Below are 21,996 nucleotides of genomic sequence, written 5' to 3' on the forward strand. Positions count from 1 at the left end.
TTTCTGATCTTCAGTCAACAGATTAAGTTTGCAGTGAAATCTCTAGGAACCTTTTAAGCAAAACCCCAGAAAATTAAAACTTTGTATGTTTGATGTAAAAATGTAGTTACTAGAAGTTCTTCTAAACACTGATACTTCATTGGTGGGTAGTATGGAAATCGCAAAAAATCTGGGGCTTAAAGTCTCGTCTCTAAGGTGTTTCTTTACAGCAAGCTGGACTAAGGCCAAGCAAGGGAGAAGTTCACAGAAGGAAGGGTGTCACAGAGCCAGCTACCCACGGAACCCAGCCAGGCCCAGGTCACCCTCTCCCAAGTAAGAGGATGGAGGCAGCTGTGTCTCTGAATGGCCAAGGAACCACTTTTTATTATTATAAGTCAAGCAAATCTAAGGCTTCCTGTGAAAGCCTCTAATTTCTATTAGATCACATCACCTCAGTGTTAGCTGAAATTAAAACATACCAACCAGACAGGTAGAATGCTCATTGTTTCAGAAACTCCCCCCCGAAGGAGGATGCTGGTCTCCATACAATAAAATAAATAAGAGGACACAGCAATGGTCAGACTGATGAGTTTATAAGCTGAACTAATGACAAAAATACTCATATGAGCATTCCCTTACCTGTTTTGATGTTGATGGCAAAAAAGTTTTGAGGATTCCCACTCGTAATCCTGTATGTCAGTTTCTCATTGGAACTGGAGTCAGGGTCCTCAGCCTGGATCTGAATGACAGATACATCCTTGGGAGAGTTTTCCATGACAGCGGGATAATAAATAGGCTCCGAGGTCAGCGGGGCATTGTCATTCACGTCCTCAATTTCAATGTAGACCTCGATAGTGGAGTAGAGCGGAACCACGCCCCGGTCTGTGGCGTACACGGTCAGCCAATAGGACCCCGTTGTCTCTCGGTCAAGAATGTCGGCGGTGGAGAGGACTCCTAAGAGAAAGCAGGGAGAGTGTGACTTCTGTAGCAAAACTGGAAGACGCGAAGTCAATCAATCATCCCAAACTGAGAAGGGCTGTGCTAAGGATCTTGGCATGTGGGAAAAAAAAGTCCAACATTCAAAGTTGAATTAAGATGTTTCTCTCCACATCAGAACAGTATTATCTGCAAAACCATACTAGCTAGTCCTACCAATTGAGGAGTATAATTACATTCACAAACACTTTATTTGAATTTTGGGGACAGACATATCTCAACACACACAAATACACATACACAAAGAAACAATTGGGAGCAGCAGGAAGAGAGTGGGCCAGCAGTCAAAACACTTCCCATGATGCATGGGAAATCAGCACACTATCATATCAACATTTCCATTTGACCTGATATTGAATTGATTTCCTATGCAACAAAAAGCTTTCCCAGGATGCATTATTTTATTTGTCCATTCACAAAAATGAAAAAGACCTTTCAAATGTTCTCTTGCCTGTTGGGATGGAAAATATTTTGCATGCAGAGATATAAGCCTCCGTCATACTGTCTCCCTACACTTCGAATGTCACAGTTATTCCAAAAGAATCAAGAGAAGAAGCATACATTCTGAACAAGCTCTAGCCCCCTCAAGAACTCTACAGAGGGCCCTAAATAAACTCTGAAACACTTTCAGAGATAATCATGGACAACATTTTAAATTAGGAGTAGAAAAATGTCCAATCTGCTCCCTCCCACCTTTCCCATTTCATGGTTGAAACTAACACCAACCAGGAAATCAGACAACTGCTGGAAAAATGAAAGAGAAAACACGGAGCTCTAATCTTTACAGCCCTCACCCCAGTCACCAGGCTATAGAAACTTACTACAGGGACTCGTAAGCATGTTCCACTGTGATGGGAAAACTCTGGGGTTCAGCTTATAAAATCTCTAAAAGTGGTCAGGATACCCATGGAAGAAGGCATGCAATTCATGGAAATCTTTCCACCCTAAAGACACCCATGGAAGGAGTCAAGAAACAGTTCCCCAAGTCTGGCCCAGATCCTCTATCCTCTGTACTCCTGTTGGACTTTTGACTGTATTAGGCACATAATTTGGCCTACAGACCCTGCATAAGCAAACTGCCAAGTATAGCACCTGGGAGGGAGGAGAGCATCTGTCCAGAAACAGTCAGGCTGGAGTAATCCAAGTTGCCTAAAATTCAGAACAACTATACTATTCAAAGGGAGATAGCCCAACTGGTGTTGAAGTTTCAGCTCTCATTATCCACCAAAAAGCCCTGCACAATGTTATGCCACGCAGCAAAAGATCATCTTAAATCTTCTGAATGGAAATGTGTAAAACATAATGAGCGCCTGTAGGTTCACAGTTGATACCCATGTGGCATTAGAAGAGTCAATACCAGATAATAGGGCAGGAAGGAAAACGAGAAGCGTAAAACATAACGATTATAAACATAATGCTATGTGTCCACTGTCTGAATGAATTAACAGGCAGCCTTATTATCTGGGTTGAGACAGAGTAGAAAGGCAACATGGCTGTAAGGTCCAGAGAAGGCTCTGAGGGATGGAGAGCTGCCAGGTGTGAGCCCATCTATGAGCACAGGGCACAGGCCTGTCAAAGACACCATGGCCAGTTTTGTGGAACACTCACAGGAGCCACTGCCATGAGCCACCATGCAGACATGTGGTGCTGCCTCACAGAACTGTAGCCTTCAAGTCAGAGGATGGTCAAGTGACAGTAGATCAAGCTGTCTCTGGAATGGAGACAAAGAGTAGGCAGGCAGGATCTGGGATGTGAGATACAGGTGGCAAAAAAGGTTCTAAAGGTTCTGGGAAACACCTCTTGCACGGGAGCTGTCAATTCTGCTAAAAAGCATCTACTAGACTCAATGCTGGACCTTGAAGGAACAGAGATAAAGGAGAAGGGATCTCTGTCTTCCAGGGACTCACAGGCTTGCTGAGAAGGCAGATCTCCAATGAGGAGATCCACACGGAAGGGATGACTGCACAGCCGACAGCCAGGAGGACACAGGCTCCTCTGGTTCGGACTGATGTAGTGGGAAGGGCGAAGAACCTAGTATCAGAAGTGGGTGGGAGGCCGGTGAAGAAGCATTTACCAAGTGTTTCTAATGTGCTCTGAGGCTTGCAACACAACTTCCCTATAATGTAAGCTTTCTAATTCTCTCTTATAAATGAGGGCATCAAGTCATAACTGTGAGTAGGCAACTTGTCCAAGATCACACGGTTGAGTCATAGAACCCAGGTCTGTCTGCCTCGAATGCTCCAGTTTCCATTACTTACTACCTCTCTGACCCTGGACAAGGTGTTTAAACCAAGCAAGCCTAGTTCTAGTACCAATATCTCAGTGCTGTGGCAATCATGTAATTAAATGTATGCCAAGAATTTGGCAAAATGCTTGCAAAATAGTAGATGCTGAGTATATGTTAAATCGACATGAATAAAAAGCAACGCCAAAAGCCTTGTAAGTAGTAACCACACCTAAAGCAAGGGATAATCTTGAGAGGAGAGAAGTTGGGATGGGATGTCTTGTTAGGTATTTTTTTTCTTCTCAGGTCATGTGGCATTCTTGCGTAGTTTTTGTGACTTGCTCATGATATCTTTTCATGAAAATATCTGGCCTGTTTGAGGAATAGCAAAGTAAGTCCACTAAAAAAGAGAATTTAACTCAATAAGCAACAAAATCAAAGGAGTTAGGTCAGCTTTGTCTGTACTTTGCCTGATCACCCACCACACATGCACGCACAAGCAAGCCTGCAGGTGCACACACAAACACACACACTCACACATGCACACATACACAGATTTGCAGTCACAGAATGGGTCTGTGATCCCTGGAAGTCACTTAAATCTTTCTGGCACCTGTCAAACTGGGAGATGGTATATTACAGGCTTTGGACATCAAACGCTTTTGAGCAGTCCTTGGATAAAAGGCATCCACTAAAGCAAATTAAAATATATGGGTGGAATTTTACTCTGTTGTTTAATGAAAGATCAGACATGTCCTCTAGAAGTTAAGAGTTTTCTCTCATTAAGATAAAATATGTCTTTAGCTATATTTACTCCTTAACTAGAAGTGCAAATGAGTATCATAGAACACAGTGTTCAGACATCACTCTCATGATCCAAAAATTTGAGGACAAAATGAAAAGAATGACTCTGAAATGTGTTGACAATTATGATAAGATTCACCCAAGGCTCCATATTAACCATATTAATGCAACCAATGCCTAGTGATAGCACTTCCACACTTTCTTCACAGGCTAATTATGATCCACATGTCACAATTAACAACGTAAATCCACGTGACCTTTTCTATCAAGCAAAAACTCACTTCTGACGTTGCTCAAAGACTGCCAAGATAGTATGTCACAAGCCTTTGGCTTTGGGACAGCTATCACACATTCTCCATTACTTTTTTTTTTCAACTGAGGTGTAACTGGTATACTATAATAAACTATACACATTTAAAGGACACAATCTGTAAGATTTGATACTCACAAAACCATCACCACCATTCAGATGACAAACACGACCACTATCTCCAAAAGCCTTCTCCTTCCCATTTTTAATCCAAATAAAATGCTCTCAAATTTCCCCTACCCACAGCCAACCAGATTAGCTTAGTCACTACAGGGTAATTTGCATTTTCTAGAATTTTACAGAAATGGGTTGATACAGTGTATGCTCTTGTTGTCTGGATTCTTTTAATTTCTGAGTAGTGTTCCACTGCATGGTATAATAGCACAATTTTTTTTAACCATTGGCTTGCTGGACATTTAGGTTGTTTTCAGTTTTTAGATATTACAGATAAAGCTGCTACGAACATTCATATACAAGTTTCCTGTGGAAATACTTTCAATACTCGAGTAATTGTCTAGGAGCAGAATGGCTGTAGCACATTCCCAGTAGCAGTAAATGTGGAGCATTCCAGTTGTGGCATCTTGGCATGATCAGTTCCCTTAATCTCAGACATTCTAATAGGCCATTAGTGGTATATCCTCGTTTTAACCTGCATCTCCCTGGTTATGTCGAGCATCTCTAGAAATGCTTATTTTCCATCTCTGTATATTCTTTGTTTTAAATATTCAACTGTTTTGTCCATTTAAAAAACTGGATTGTTTGTTTTCTTATTATTGAGTCTTGAGACTTCTTTACATATTCTCGATAAAAGTAAATATTGCAAATATTTCTTCCCAATTTGTGGCTTCTCTTTTCATTCTCCTACTTGTATCTTTTGAAGAACAGAACTTTTTAATTTTGGTGATATCCAAATTATCAATTTTCTTTTATAAATCATGCTTTTAGTGTGTAGCTAAGAAATCTCTGCCTAACCCAAGATCGCAAAGATTTTTCTCCTGTGTTTTCTTCTGGAAGTTTAGTAGTCAGGTTTTATGTTTATATCTATCACCAATTTTGAGTTAATGTTTATATATGGTGCAAGGTACAGACTTCAGTTCATTTTTTTTTTCACATGTAGATGTTCATTGTGCCAGCCCCATTTGCTGAAAAGACTATCTTTTCTCCACTGAATTGCTTTTGCATCTTTGTCGAAAATCAGTTGATCATATGTGTATGTCTGGATTCTCCATTTTGTTTCACTGGTCTATTTGTCTATTTTTACATCAACATCACACTTTATTAATTAACACAGCTTCATGATTAGTCTTGAATCAAATCAGGAAGTGTAAGTCTTGCAATTTTGCTCTTCTTTAAAGCTGTGTGGGCTGCTCCAGATCCTCTGTGTTTCCATGCGAACTGTAGAATCAGCTTTAGAATCCATGTGATATTTGGCAAAATCTGTTAGTATTTTTACTGGGATTGTATTGACTCCATAGAGCATTTTGGAAGGGACAGCTTAACAACTTTGAGTCTTCTGATCCATGAAAATGGTATTTCTCTCCATTTATTTATGTTTTCTTTTATTTCTCTAAGCAATGCTTTATAGTTTCAGTATACTCATCCTGCATGTCTTTTGTCAAATTTATCCCTAAGCATTTTGTATTTCTGACATATGGAATTACTATTTTAATTTCAATTTCAATTTCAATTGTTTGTTGTTAGTGTACAAAATACAACTGATTTTTGTATATTGACCTTGTACCTTGCAACCTTGGTACCCTTACTTATTAGTTATAATAGAGTTTAAAGTGAAATTCCATAGGGTTTGCTACATAGATGATTATATTATCTCCAAAAAGCGACAATTTACAACCACTGTCATCACCCCCACACCCATGACTATTTAATCATCGTGTGCCTCGTACTATGATAATGGAATAAATGCATTCATCATTAAATTGTCTAAACCTCCCATCTATTCAGTAAATATTTATTAGTGCCAAGAACTCATGAGGTAGCTACTATTTTTATCCCCATATTATAGGTAAGGAAACAGAAATTTAGGTTAAGTAACTTGAGAATGATCACTCAGCCAGTACAATAAACAGAAGAACAGAAGATCTCATTTTCAAAACTTAGTCTGTTGAACTTGGGACTGGTTGTTAGCCAAAACATTATATTGTCTTCTTAATCCATATACACATCAGACCTATGTAGCATTTCACGTCCAAAGAAGTTATTGTTTTCCCCTCTGATAGAGAAGTGTCATTAATTGGGCAAACAGTATTGAGTTAATATGATACTTTCCTATTTGACTTCTCCATATTGACCATAGAATTCTTTAAAAAGTACTTCTTGGTAGATCTTTGTAGAATATAAAAACACAAACACAACGGTACTCATTCTCTGCAAACAGAGTCAGTCTGTTTGGATTTATAAAAATATGCAGAACATAAATGTTTGTGACATATTCGTACTCCAGTACCTGACACAAGCCTGGGGTGTTTATCTCCAGAAAGGACTCTCCTTCTATCTGCCTGTTACAGAAAGTGCATTCTATAAGGAGAGTCTCTATCTGCCTGCTTAATCACTATGCTCTCACTGCACACAACAGTGCCTGGCATATAGCAGACACTCAACACTAAAAAGTATTCATGAATGGATTTAATCCTCACGCTGAATCAGCAGTAGGTTAGTTTATACCACTGATGAGATTTGTCAGCCTAACTCAATCAGACCTGGAAGAGACTTCAAAGATCACTAGGTATAACCGATCCACGAATGAAAGCATTCTGCCCGCGTCCCGCCTGACCCGGCACCCAGTCTCTGCTCTGAGTCTGGTGACAGGCCCTCACTATTTACTAGTGAGTTTCAGCTAAAGCAAAGTTCTTCACATTGAGGCAAAATTTCAGTCTCTCAAATTTGGATGCAACTCCAACTCACATTTCAGAATAAAACAGAACAAGTGTGCAAGCCACCGTTCACCTGTGATAGCTCTTCAAATACCAGAAGATGACCCTCTATTTCCAGGGTATTTCTTCTCCAGTAAGAATTCCTTCCTCACGTGCCATGCAGACTGTTAGTCTCTTCTTCCTCATCTCTGCTCTGAATCAGCAGGGTATGGCCCCTGTCTATTCACCGACATGGACTGAGGAGGGGTAGGAATAAATGATGAATAAATCTTGTTTAAAAATCAACCATCCACAGTGAGCTGCTAGCAAGTTCTAGGTAGTGCTGCTCAGTAGACAGGACTCAGGTGGAGTATCCCAGATGGAGATACATCCTAACCCCTCGCGTTTTCACCTGCCACAGACGTGCTCAACATGGATTCAGCTGAGGTGCCCAAATTTTATGCTGATATTTATAAAAATGTCATTTAAAAAATTCTTTAGAAAGACAGCTGAGATTTTTTTTATATTCTTTGTTTTTGAGATACGCTTAATTTTATAATTTTTTTTTCTTTTCCTATTTCTTCGTTACTTGCTGTATAATAAAGGCAGTAGCCAGCTGGAACTATTTGGGTAACTTAATATTTAATTGTATAAGCAGATATACAAATAGCATTTATTCATTTGTTCATTCATTCATTCATTCATTAGAACTGTGCACAGCTTGAAATGGAATTAGTTGATCCCAGTATGAAGCACATGTTAGCCATTATAGTTCTTTCTTATTCACAAACAAATATTAGAAAAACTATATACATGTTGTTCTCATAAAATAAACTCTAAATATTAGAGATGAAAGGAAAAAAAATGTATGGGGCTGTTCAAATCAGATGACAATCGCAGGCTGGGTTACTTACCTATTTTCCAGCCATATCTTCATCTGCTGCACCCAGAGTCTCAAATGACACCTTGTGCCCCCATAAATGACACCCAAACACCCACAACAGCTCGAAAACAACCTGTCAACAAATGGTTCAGGGAATGCCTTGGGTGCCATGTGCTTATAACATGACAATCCCCCTGCCAAGCTAAGTATTATAGATTCCAAGGCAATTAAAAACAACAAAAAAAGATAAAATAACAACTTTAAAAACACCCTGGTGGCATATTCTTTGTAGATCCCTCTGATAGACTGTGTTTACTTGTGCATATACATTTAATTTGTATTCCTAATCAGTCAAAATATTAACTCCCAATTCTCCATGCATTTACAATTTGTATTAACCTTTTATTTTGAAATAATTATAGAGTCACAGGAAGGTGCAAAGAAATGTACAGAAGTTCACCTACAGGACCTTTACCCAGCCTGCTCAAATGTTAACATCTAAGTGCATTTTTACTTCTTTCTTCAAGGATCAAACACTTACTAGATTTATTTCTGAGAGATCATGGAATTCTTTCATGGGCTCCATAATCACTTTAGCCCACACCTGCTCGGCTTTCTTTAGCAAGATCACACAGATACTATTTTTCTGTCTTTTCCTATTCATCCCTGGACTTGTATAAAGCTCTTACTGCCTTAAGAGGCATCAGTGTTTTGAGCAGAGTGTGGTAATAATTAAGGGAAGAATGGGGATTTTAGCCTTATACACCCAACCAGGGTCACTCCACACACGCCTATGGCCACATCTCTAACAGCTACCAGTCTGAAATACACTGAAATCAGCTGAAATGGGATAAGCCAAGATGCGCAGAGCAGTTGCGGGCGCAAAGAATCTTAGATGTTTCAAAGGCTTCAAGTAGATTTTAGTGCATGCATATTATATATACGTATACTTCTACATACTTTGTACAGCATATATTTGATCCATAATATATTTAAATATATACTTTAATGCACTTTTTAAGTTAGGAATTTTAAGTGAATCACCCAGCTAATCAAGTGGCAAAGTCAGGCCTGGAATCTGGAGCCATGAATAGGAGTACACATTCTTTTCATTACTGGAGTTGCCCGCTGATCTGTCCACATGTGTCCATTATCATGAAAAAGAAGGCAATTCCATGCCCCTGTGCTCCTCACAGTAGGTTGGTATCAGCTCTTTGGTAATAGGAAATTCAATAGTGTCATTATGTTCCTCCATTTTTAAAAGTTGCTGCAAGATATTATTCTGAATCTGTTTTTATGTCTTCTCAGAAGATCCTCAGATGTTGCATTGGTTTGAGATCAGAATTAGAAAACCAAGTCTTTCGTGAACACCCATCACTCCTCTTCTTTTGTGCAAAGGAGTGTGCACATGTTGCTCCTTCAGTCTCTCCCTCCCCAAACTGCCTTCTCTGTTCCTCAGGGAGGTTTCAGATTCAGAAAGTGCCCCTCACCCAGCCAGCCAGGGCTAAGGGTGTCCCCCATCTGCCTTATTTTAGCACTTTATTTTTGCCCCTCTACCATTCTACTATGAGCTCCCTATGAGTAGAGGCCATTCTGTCTTGTTTTTTTCTCTCCTAGGTTTGCCGGCTAGAAATTTGGACCACTATAAATGTTGAATAAATAAATGAATGACAGCATCATAACATTTGGTAAATGCAGGCAAGGTGGGATGTCTGGCTCTTTATAGACAAGTATTCTGATGAATGATTACATTAGGAAAAACAAAACTTGAGTCATCTAGATATTCTGCTATCCTGTGATCAAGAGGCAAAACAAAATGGGTAGACGGAGTTTCTTATCGATTGTAGACCTCTGTAATTGTACATGCAGAACTGATAGTTAACTAAGTGTACATGCAGAATTGATAGTTAACAGGCTCTGAAATTCAACTCTCCGTCTGTGAATTGTCCTATTTGATAATACAATTTTCTTAAAAACCACATCCAGTTCTGGGTTGTCCCCTTACTACCTAGAATGTGGATGGTGTCAAGGTAAGAGCTCTAAGATGCAGCCTGGTGAAGACGTCAGTTGATTTTATCATGCTCTGGAAGTCTGTGCTGCTCACAGGCACACACCACGGGCAGTCAGAATTAAAGCCTCGGCCTCCACAGAGAGAGAAGCAGCCAGGAGCTCTCGCTGCAGCCTCTCATCCACGGACTCCATCCACCCGGGACACACTTTTTGTTCTACTCTGTTCCCTCCTCTTCATGCCAGCTCCTACTGACTATCTTTCATCTTTGCAGGAGAAGAAAAATCCACAACACAGTTATGGAGAACAATTATGTCCTGAAATGCAAGCTGCCTTCATTCTGTGTTATGTCACAAGGCTCAAAGCTGGAGAGCTGCACACTAGATTAAGGCAAAGGCTGCAGGCTGAATTCAAGCTTTTATTTGGAGTTAATGAAAACGGACAGCTCTCCTTGTCTGTTTGGGACCCAGGAATTCTAAAACTTAGCTGTGTCCTAGAAAGTAACCCACGAAGTTTCAAGAGCTCAGTAACATAAACTTAGTAAACATACACTTAGTATTTGATTTTTTTTAAAGACAAACTTTTCAGGATCTATTTTCAAGGGACTCAAAATGTACACCTGTTCTCTCCTGATAGTAATTCTGGTTTGTGCAGCTGGCACCAGGCACCAACAGCCTGGAAACGGGAAGCAGACAGAGGACCAGGCTGTGAGCAACACATTCAGCTTGTGTTATGTATTTTTTTGCATATCCCCCATACCCTGTGTGGGTCTGGATCCGCACAGCCCAGTGGAAAGTAAGGTTGAAATTTAAAGCAATGGAGAAAATGCTCTCACACAATAAAGTCGAGAATTGGTTTTGTTAAGAGTCTCAAAACATGGAGGTTATTTCACGGAGGGCAGTCATTAGCAGGATTCTAGTCCTTTAGAAGAAGAAATGAGCATAAACTTCAGCACAAAGCACTTTGGTTAGATATATGGAAATATTTTCTGATAGAGGTAGGAGACGAACAAAGGAATAACAGTTCTCTCAGGGAAGCTGAAGTTATAGTCTGTCTATTCCTATGTTTCATTGATTGGGGGGAAGGAAGGAAGGAAAGAGGGAAGGAAGAGAGGAAGTGGGAAAGGAAGGAGGGAAGGAAGGAAAAGGAAGGAAGGACGGAAGGAAGAAAGAAAGAATGATAAATAAAGAAAGAAATTAAGGAAAGAAGGAAGAAAAGGGAGAAAGGGAGAAAGAAAGAGGAAATCTTTTGCCTAGCAGAAACTTTTGCAGCATTGAAACTGGCTACTAGGTAAATCTTTGTCTTCAAAAAAAAAAAAAGCTTTCATTGTAGAAGAAAATATGCAATATAAATAAGTTTTAAAAACACTCATTATTTCACGGCCCAGAGATAATAACTGTTAACATCCTTGATGTATTGCCTTTGTCCTATATTTTTTTGCCTCCAAGCAGCATATTTCTCTGTAATTGTGGATCCTCACGCACCATGGCATACTGAACATCCTTTCACATTGGTAACTAAGTTCTATATGCTTTACTTTAATGACCATGTAGTAATGCTCATCCTGCCCACTAGCCCACAATAAAATGTAAGCTCCCCGCATGCAAGAATTTTCTCCATCGCATCACTTTTGTGCACCCTAGAGGAGTGGCTAGTTACACTCTGGAAGCTCAATAAATATCTGTTGAAGTACTCATAGGACGTTTATCATTTATTTAATGAAAATCCTTTTGCTAGGTCATGTGTTATGTTGTATTTTATTTTTCGCTACTATAACTCATGCTTAGATGAATAACCTTGTATCTATTTCTTTTTTCATTTTTTTTTACAATTAATAGACTATTTTTTTTAGGTTTACAGAAAAATTAAATGCAAAGTACAGAAGGTGCCTAAACACTCCTGCCCTCTCCTGCCCAGTTTCCTTTATAACAACATTCTGCATTAGTAATTAACTTTTGAACTTTAGCTATCTCAGAAATGAATAATAGGACGCTACTGTGTGGAAGGGGAAACTTTTGACTCTTAATAAATAACAGTGCTTTTCTCTGAATGGAAATAAAAGAGAAGTCTTGGAATATGGAGGTAGGTACCATGAGACTCCAAATTCTATTATATAAATAGGAGCAGGATCATTTAAAATGTCCTTTTCCTTCTCATTTTAAAACAACTCTTGACTCATCTTCAAAGAGAAGAAGAATAAAGTTCATTACAGACATCAATCATAGCCAGCTCTGTGATTTTATACTTGTGAGAACTAATTTACAAGTAAGTTCTCAATTTTATCTTATTTTGTCTTTTTTTTAGGATAAATTCCTAGAAGTAGAACTGATGAGTCAAAGGGTATGTACATTTTTAAATGCATTTGAATCAACTGTCTTCCAGAAAGGCTATACTCATTTATCCTTACCAGAAATTTCTGGTCACATTTTGGGCTAAATCTTTATAAGATTTGTATTACTGTTGGTGGGAAAAAAAATACCCCAAAATAAAAAATCCTGCAATCTACCATGTATAGAAGTAACAGCTGACCTTATAAAAAACCTTTAAACCGTTTCTCATTATATTTTACCCATCTGATTTAACGACAAAATGCCATGCTCCTGTGGTGAGAAAAACATTATTGACAGAGAGATGGTGCTAAAAATTTTATTGAAAAGCAAGACCTTTCATGAGGCACAGCTTTAATTAAATTAAAATTTATCCACAAAACCCAATCCTTCAGCTCTGAAAAGTACTGTGGGATTTTTAAATGAAATGTCAGAGCATAACCTTTAGCTCTTCGAGTAAGAATATTTTCAGGTGAACATGCTGTAAGATATTAGTCATACTTTAATCCACTGTTTAGACTTATTTAATACCAATTCTAACTCAACACAAAGAGCACCTGGGGTCTCTGAGCAGACCAGCTATAGTCTTCATTTGGAATGGGGACTTTTTTCTCTGCGCCCTACTCCTCAGTTGGATTGAGAGATAGCTGACATACCTCCCAGTGTAAGTTTCAGGTGTATGGCATAATGTCTGGCTTACGAAGATTGTGGAATGTTTACTGCAGTAAGTTTAGGTAGCAGCCATCATCTCATGCAGATACAAGGAAGAAAATCTGAGACTGGGAATTTGAGTTATGCTTAGAAAAGGCTTTTCGCTTTCAAGAAGTTAGCCTTGAAGAAGGACCCCCTGAACCAGAATGATTGAGCAAATGCTTAGAGTGTGTGCACGCACTGACACACTCACAAAACCGCATGTGCTTCCTCTGTAAGCAATGCGGGGTGGTACAAAGTCCACTAAAAATGAGACTGCTCTACTTGAACTTTCTGGAAATTTCTTCTTTTTGAAAACTTTTTCTCCAAGTTAAACGGAACACTTTTTCTTTTCTTTTCTTTTTTTTTTTAATCTCTCCCCTGTCAGAATATGGAAACTAAGCAAAGCAGCATCCACCCAGATACAGATCTCATGCCTACCACCCCCTAAGCAGCAACAGGCTTCAGTAACTTTCTAATAAAATAATGAAAGCATGCGGTTCACTTTTTCTTTTCTCAAGGGAATGCATAATGAATTTCGCAGCCAAATGGATGTTTACCAAAATATTTTTACGGAGGTTCCACAGATACCTACAGATATGATACCCAAATAGCTGAGTTTATTCCCTTGGCAAAAACACATTCTAGGTGATGGTAGTGAAACATAGACCAAACACAGTAAGCTGGATCATGGTCTAAGTTTAGGACTGTTGTTGTTTTTCCCTCCATGTGATGGGAAAACTTGTAACTAGTTTCATTATGACAAGTTTATAAAGTTTACCCAGAGGAAACACGCCCTACAGAACTTCTGTCTTCTTTCATCCATTCAGGTTAAATCTCACTAAATTGCTTTTGCTTTGACCAGTGTTGTCAAAATCCCACAGACAATGCCACACTTAGATAATTAAGTTAGGTTGATTAGGTTACAGGGACTAGACATGTGCAGTAGAGCACATGAATGAAATCCTTGAAACCACCTTACCTTTCCTCACAATGGAAACAATAAACTCTTCACTTTCCCATTTATAACCAAATAAGCAACTACAATGGTGCAAAGAAACCAGGGCCCAGAAGGAGGAAAGTGTCTGGTTGTCTCTAATTGAGTTTCTCCCGGTCTCATCTTCTATAGATTCCTCGGATTGTTTTCCAATTTTCATTCGCATTTCATCCCATTAAATGGTTCTAACCTCTGACACACGCACACCACCCCGGATTCATCTTCTATTCATAATCGAGATGAAATGTGCCCACTTGTTCTGTCCACAGTACCAGAGGCGCTGACAAGACACAGATAAACACGCATGCTGGCAGACCAGCCTTGGAGGAGAAAACAAAAGCAGACCCCTCCTCTAGCTACAGCCCTCCAAATCAGTGTAGGCAGGCACGAATGAGGCTTACAGCTTTGGTAAATATGCAGCTATTGACTTGCAAGGAGAAGGGAAAGGAAGAGGGCAAAAATGTTGCTATTAAAACTAGTTTGTTGTTATAATGCTGATTTTTATGCTGTAGATAGGACAGCTCTTTCAAAATTTCTATGTTTTAAAGTGCTTAGCGAGTCTAAGCTGTGTAAATAGCAATGCAGGTAAATGTTGGTTTTAGGACAAATTATTGAGATTCGTGAACAAATTGCTATGCAGTTTCCTCAACCCAGAAATGAAAAATCATGTTGATTTTTCTCCCCTTGGTAAGCACATTAATTTAGACACTGCCCATAATGTGAAGCAAGTAATATGCATGGAATTGGAAACAACTACTTTAGGAACTCCAAAAATAAAACAGTAGTAATGTGATCTCTGCATTACTGTGAAAATTCAAGATAATAGGAAAATTATAATATTACATCACATTAACATACTGATTAAAACCTGTATGTGAATGGCTCCCACAAAGGGTTCTGATGCTAGATATAGACAGTACATGTACATTACTGATAAATTTCCAATATCCAAAGGAAAGTTAATTCACTGAAATTAAAATGTGTAAGACTGGTATTTGGGAGGTATCACTCAACAAACGTGGCTCTAGGTTAAACTTAGGATGACTTCATGTCAGACAATATGGACACAACTTGAATCAAAGAGAAGAGAAGAGGGCTATTCAGAAAGCAGGCCTCTGGGTTCTCATGGCCATCGCTACACCCACTTTTCCTCCTTGGTAATTCTACACTTCAGGGTCCAACAGAAGTGAAATCCCAGGCATCTATGGAAGGTTGCAACAGAAAAGAGCAGCACGGGAAATGTGATTTTAAAAGAGAATTCAGGCATAGCCCTGGAGTTTCAGGAGATCACCTTGGACTGCAGGCTGCTAGGGGAATTTCTGTGCTGGGATCAGTTCAGACTAAGCTATCTTCTCAAAGCCTTAGACATACTTTATAGGCACAGTTATGTTGGCCCGTCTTTCTGAGGAGTGGGTTTCATTGCATGTGACTTTAATTCTGGGGTTAGTGTCTATCTCCCCTCTAGATGCTAATATTCCCCAGGGCAGAGAGGATTCTGCCTGTCTTACTCAACACAGACCCCAGCACCTACAGGGCCCCTGACAGGTGCACACAGTACCTAAACATGAAATATTTGTTGAATGAGTGGTGTTTCTACTTCCAATGGAGCTTTGATGACCGCGCAGGAAGAGCCCAGCCAAAAATTATTATAAATCCATTAACAAGTGTCTAACATATGGCAATGAGTTAAAAAGCAGAAAAAAAAAAAAGCACCTAGTTGGCCCCAGGAGAGTGAAGACAGGATGAGCTGCTAAAAGCAAAGTTTAATTAAAATAGCAGGAAGCTCAGGTGAGAAAATCTAAGCTTCTCACAGGCTGGCACAGTCTTCCCATAACTCGTGTAAAGCTGCAGTAACTGGGCATTGGTGTCCTCGCCCTGCTGCGGACACAGCTCCAGAGAGGGCAGCAACGCATACCAGCACCACACTGGAACTTGCAGCTTCAGCTCCTCCAAAATGCATCTGGCGCACAACCGGGAGCTGGGGTCAGACATGTAAACAGACACCCGAAGTCGTGAATCATGTGCGATGTCTGTTCAGTCTCCAACAGAAAGTCATGGCAGGTCTAACAGCTGCAGAGGGAGCTGTAGCCGGGGCCGTTCTCTACAGCAGAGACCCGAGAGCCGTTGTTCAGAAAAACCTGGTCCGTACGCGACCGGGTGGGCTCCCCAGCACCCGGAACTGGTTCAAAGGAGGTAGCGGGTGGACCCACACCATCTCCAGTAGGCACACACGGCCATCTCAAAGTCCTTTCCACCCCTCTCTCCGACCTCGTCTCTTTCCACCCTTTGTCCCATCCACCTGGACACTCCAGGCACCCTAGAATTGCTCATGTTGTTCCCTCTGCCTGGAAGAACCACCCTCCCACACCTCTCAGGCACAAATTGAGCATTTTCTGCTTCGTGAAGCCATTAACCCCTAAAACAGACTTGGCCACTTATTCTACCACTAAATTTATAGCTGCCATTTCTGTGGCATTTAATACACTATTTTGCAGTCTTCTTTGTATGTCTGACACCTCAGTGAGTGTCTTAAAGGGGGCCGATATCTTATTCATCTTCTGGGAGCTCGGTCCCTGACACACATAATCACTCAGCCAATGTGAAATGGGTGAAAGGGAAACACATTTCTAAGCTGCAGCCCTTCACAGAAGTGTCCTGCTAGGGAACGTGCCAACAGGTAAATCTTGTCGGGAAGATCGTAAAGTCCAGGATAACAGGGTAACTGTTCTTGCGGAAAGAGAAATTATAGCAAGGAAGGGGAGGCGAACATGTAATATATTTATTCATAACCAGTGCAAGGAATGCTTCAAAGACATGGCTGACACAGGATTTTTAAATCAGCTATAAAAATGCTTTATTTTTAGTGGGTAGAACTGATCAGCCATTGGCATGATTTCCAGCAGAGAACCGGTATTAAACTCCCAAGTTACGGTTGTCCACAACCCAGGGGACCTTTGGATACCTTACTTCTGTTTCCGCTGTCAAGCCCAAGCCCTAAGCAGAGACCAGAAAGGTTTCAAATGCCCGTTAAATAAACAGTCATATTTGCTGGGAAGCATCCAAAAGAGATGGGTGGGGGAGAAGAAAAAAAATCACTAAAATAAGTTTGACCTGCTCCCTCCATGCCCAGGTCTGAGCACCGACCTCCCAAGAAGTCTGGCTCGTTCATGGAATCCATGTGGTCTTCTGGCTCCTACATTGTATTTTTCATGGCACAACTGGCTTTTGTGTATGATCTGGATCTGACAGCTCTGGCTGTTCTAAAATGAAAAACTACAACTCTTTAGCTTCCATTACATAATAATTCACAATCTCTGATGGAAATCTTCGAGTCACTTAGGACTCTGATTTGGAACAATGTATCTGTTTTAATTCAGACGACAGCAGTAATTCATTTGGACAACATGATTCATATAATGTGCTTCTCCTTCACCGTAACCTCTGCTGTTATGAAATGACACTGTTTCAGGGGACCACCTCGGAAGAGTAAGAAGCGAATCCTTTTACATATGTGAGTCCTATAATTTATCCAATGTGGAATTTTTTATTCCTACAAGAAGAGAAAGAACAGTGGGGCTTATTTTTTTTAATTGTAATTAGTAATGATCACCTAGTAAGATGATAATTTCACCTAGTGAAAACAATTTAATAGGTCCAATCTGTGTGTTTTTTAAAAATAAAATATATCAGAATGGAAAAATCAGAGTGTGTTGTGTGCAGTAAGGATAAATTGTGCTCTGTAAAACTTGTATATGTGAGAAAGAGAGAGAGAGAAAGTACAGTGGACTGGGATACAAAATGTATATAAATGTATTTTTTTAATGGGGATCATGGCCAAAAAAGGTGAAAAATGGCTGATAAACTGTCAATGACTCTAATTCTGAAGTCAGGAGGCATAGTGAAAATGCAGGTGAAAAATCCTAATTGTACCTCTGTCATTTATTAGTGATGTGCCCTCGTGCAAGTAGCGACTTCCCTTCCTGTTTCTTTATCTGTAAAATAGGAATGGCATCTCATGAAGTTATTTGAGGTTTGAAGAACATAAGGTGTTTAATTCTCCTATTATAATATGATGGTAGAAAACACTTGATTGTTTACTATTTAAAATGCCTAGCACACTGCCCGGCAAGCAATAAGCACTCTTTAAATGCCAGCGATGATTGTTGTTTCTATTATTATTCCTAAATTATTACAATTGTTTTATAAAGCAATATGTATATTATGATCAGGTACTGCTCAGAATGCAGAAATCAAATATTACTTTTCAAGTTCAATGGACGTAACTAAGCAAAGTCAACTGGAGCTCTTTTTTGTCTTCCTGATTCAAACTGCGTGACATTCAGCTGAAAAATTAAATCCTAGCTATCAATACCTAGGAACTGTGAACTGAGTACCACATGACCATTTCACCGGGAGATCTTAAGCTCACCTCTCAGACTAGAGCAAGGAAAAGAAGAGGGTGTGTAAGGCTAGTGCAATGATAGATACCTTTCATTAAGTGCTTACTGCACTGTTCTTACAGGCACTGTATTAAACCCATTTTAGAGACGAGAAAACGGGTTTGAAAGATTCAATGTTTTCAAGGTCAGATTATTAGGAAGTGAGAGAATCAGGCTTTTGCTTCATGCCCATTTGGCACATCTTGGGAACCTCAGCACAGTAAGTACATCATGATCATCACATCCAAACCTCCACCTGTGGCAGGCCTCAACTGTTCGCATCCTTTTGGTCTGGATTTGAAGGCCCAGTTTATTCATGAGCTCCCTACTTCCCAAGCCTTCCTGTTCCACCAACAGGCCAGGGTGACTGTTAGGAGGCTCTTGTCATATCTGGTCCACGTACTTGCCTGCCTGCACTTTCCGCCTATGAAGCAGTACAGAATATATATTCAGTCTCTCCTATTGCTCATAACTTCATAGTATGAGTGACTATCTCTTCTTTGTCTTTTCTTCTCTGGACTCAACATTCCAAGCTGTCTTTGGACTTCATTCCTGTGAGCTGGCTCTCACTCATTCCTCCCATGCTGTTCACCTTTTCCTAGATGATGTTCCATCTGCAAACATCCCTGAGTGTAACGCTCCTGATGCATGTGGCCTGCCCAGAATCCTGGAGAACTGGTTCATTTAAAACCCACTCTTGTGTATCCCTGTCCTTGGAGGCTGCGTTAAGCTTCTTGGAAACAAACTACCTCAAGCTCTGTTTCATCTCTAGGCTTGGTCACCTAAAATATCAAGGTATTTTTCAAATGAACTGCCAGGCCATCTCACTACCTTGCCTTTCTACAAACACAGTTTTGACCCTCAATGAAACTTTTATTTTTATCCCTATAATATTTCTTTGACTTGCTTTTGGCCCAGATTTCCGGCCAAGAGAGGTCACTTCAGTTCTTAATTCTGTCTTTCATAAAATTAACTTTTATTCTCAGGGGTATATCACATGTAAATGTGAAAAGCATGTGGTTACATTAAACTGTTATAAGTTGACAGACTATAAGAGCAGATGGAAAAATATATATGTATATATATATATATATACACACACACACACACACATACACACATATCCACAAAAGCCTACATTTTTGCTTCTCTCATTAAATTGTAAACTCCACGAGTTCATGAGTGCTACATCCCTCTCCTTTTACTACATCATGTGGGCACAAAGGTCACCGTATTCATTTTGACTGAATGATTATTAATTTGCACTTGTCAAATTCACTGCTAGAACTGATGATAAGCCAAGAGGCAGGAGAGGAAATAAAACGCCACACATCTGAAGTTCAGGTTCAAAGGCAAGGACTGGCACGTGTTGCCTCCCTGAACCCCATCAATCACAGAGTTGACAGAAAATGCAAATTCATGTTAGAAAAGAGCCCAACAGAAAGACAAAGAAGAGAGAAAGAGACAGGAAGAAAACGTGCACACATACATGCATACATGCACACGTGCACACACACACACACATGCACACTCGCACAACTGACTGCTGAAATTCCTTGAACTAGTTACTAGAAGTCTTTCGCACATGAATACCACCATTTAATGGCATTAGATTCTTGACTTTGTATTACTATTAACAGACAGCCTATTAGGGCCTTACTATTTACGGGTTTCCACAAGGCAACATGATTTCCCAGTAGTGTGTTACCATTAATTGGTAAAAGGCACTCTAGGAATACCAGTCTAAGACAATAGCTCAGCCACAATTAAAACAGAATTGCATTTGCTGACCTGGACGACAAAGCAAAGTGTGCCTGGGAAATTCTCTGTAATATTTTACAACCTGAACTAATTAAAGATCACATTCCCCATACAGCCAGAAAGCAAACACGAGAAACACCCCCAGTCGAAGACTTTCTCGTCTGATGGTTACTATAATGAGTTCAGTCCCAAAGGTACAAGACAATAGAAAGCAGCTTCTGTCTGAAGGTTGTGGAATGAAACTCTGACATCCCTTAATTTTGGAGTAATTCCTTCTTGTGTAGCATCAACCTCATCCAAAGGCCACAGTCCAATTTTTCTACAATGAACACAGGGAATAGGGCGGAGGGTAACTGAACTCACCGTAGCCTGCTAAATTTCTTAAACAGATTTAATGTTGACAAAGATTAAGAACAGCATATCATCATTGCCAGACTATGTGCTGGATGAATCTCATTTATTAATTTAGGAGAATCTTTTCTCATCTAAAGCAGGCAGCAGACTAAAAACGTTTTTACTATATGATTAAAGTATCTTTACACAGGCAGCCCGAGGCACCCCCAAGTTATGGCTCTACCGCCTGGAGGTAAATTAAGGTGATACTTTTCCTTCTCCCTGTCTCTAATAGGATTGTACATTCTGCTTCTGGCCAAACCGATTACACCATTACCTACTGCAAAAACCTCATTCCTGAATGCTGATGTGTGTTCTGTCAGGTTTGGCTTGAAAAAATTACCTCGTTCTATGCTGATAAGGGGGAATCTTGCAAGAAGGATGTTTTCTGGGAGAGAGAGAAACACAAAGAAAAAAATGCACATTAGTCACTGAATGGGAGTTACCAGGTGTCATTATTGGAAAACAAATTTGTCTTATTTTTCCTTCTTCAAATTCCTTTTACAATCAGCCTAATCACATTGGCCAGCATTTCAGAGCATCAATGTCATCCTAATAGATACAGGCTATTTTTAATCTCCCAGACAAATCTGTTCTTGAAGAAAAAAGTACCTTATTGATAATAAGATATCTAAATTGGACTAAATTACATATAATTTAATCTAAAGTAAGGCTATATGGCCCAAAACAAATCTTTGAGAACTGATCCTCAAAGGGAAAAATAAACGTCGTGTGTGTGTGATGAACCTTAGCATTTTAGTGTCAATGAATCTTTTAAACTCCAATTAACAAATATGTATTAAGCATGGAAAACCTCTACATTACACGCACTTTCTCAGTTTGTGGATACAGCGTGAAAGCCAAAGGAGGCTTAGAAGTTGAACGTTACTCAGCCTTCTTCCAGCACACTGCTTAGGCCTCAGGACAATCCCAGTCCGAACATCAGCAACTTCTATATCCACAGATCAAAACTACAACGAGGTATCACCTCTCACCAGTCAGGACGGCCACCATGAAAAAGTCCACAAATGACAAATGCTCAAGAGGGTGTGGAGAAAAGGGAGCCCTCCTACACTGCTGGTGGGAATGTAGTCTGGTGCAGCCACTATGGAGGACAGTATGGAGGTTCCATAAAAAACTAAAAATGGAGTTACCATGTGATCCAGCAATCCCACTCCGAGACATATATCCAGAGAAAACTAATTTGAAAAGATACACGCACCCCAATGTTCATCACAGCATTACAATAGCCAGGACATGAAAGCAACCTAAATATCTATCAACAGATGACTGGATAAAGAGTATGTGGTATATA

The 21,996-nt window shown here is 39.8% G+C and overlaps 1 protein-coding gene across 2 annotated transcripts in view; it reads right to left on the bottom strand.

Moving 5' to 3' along the window:
• Nucleotides 1–21,996, bottom strand: part of FAT3 (FAT atypical cadherin 3) — a 481,838-nt gene that overhangs the window by 331,747 nt on the left and 128,095 nt on the right. For both annotated transcript variants that reach the window (XM_072969021.1, XM_072969020.1), the window contains exon 2: nucleotides 619–933. In XM_072969021.1, the coding sequence (XP_072825122.1) occupies nucleotides 619–933 (315 nt within the window). The remainder of the gene's footprint in view (nucleotides 1–618; nucleotides 934–21,996) is intronic.

The sequence above is a fragment of the Vicugna pacos genome, chromosome 10, assembly GCF_048564905.1.
Source record: "Vicugna pacos chromosome 10, VicPac4, whole genome shotgun sequence".
Lineage (NCBI taxonomy): Eukaryota > Metazoa > Chordata > Mammalia > Artiodactyla > Camelidae > Vicugna > Vicugna pacos.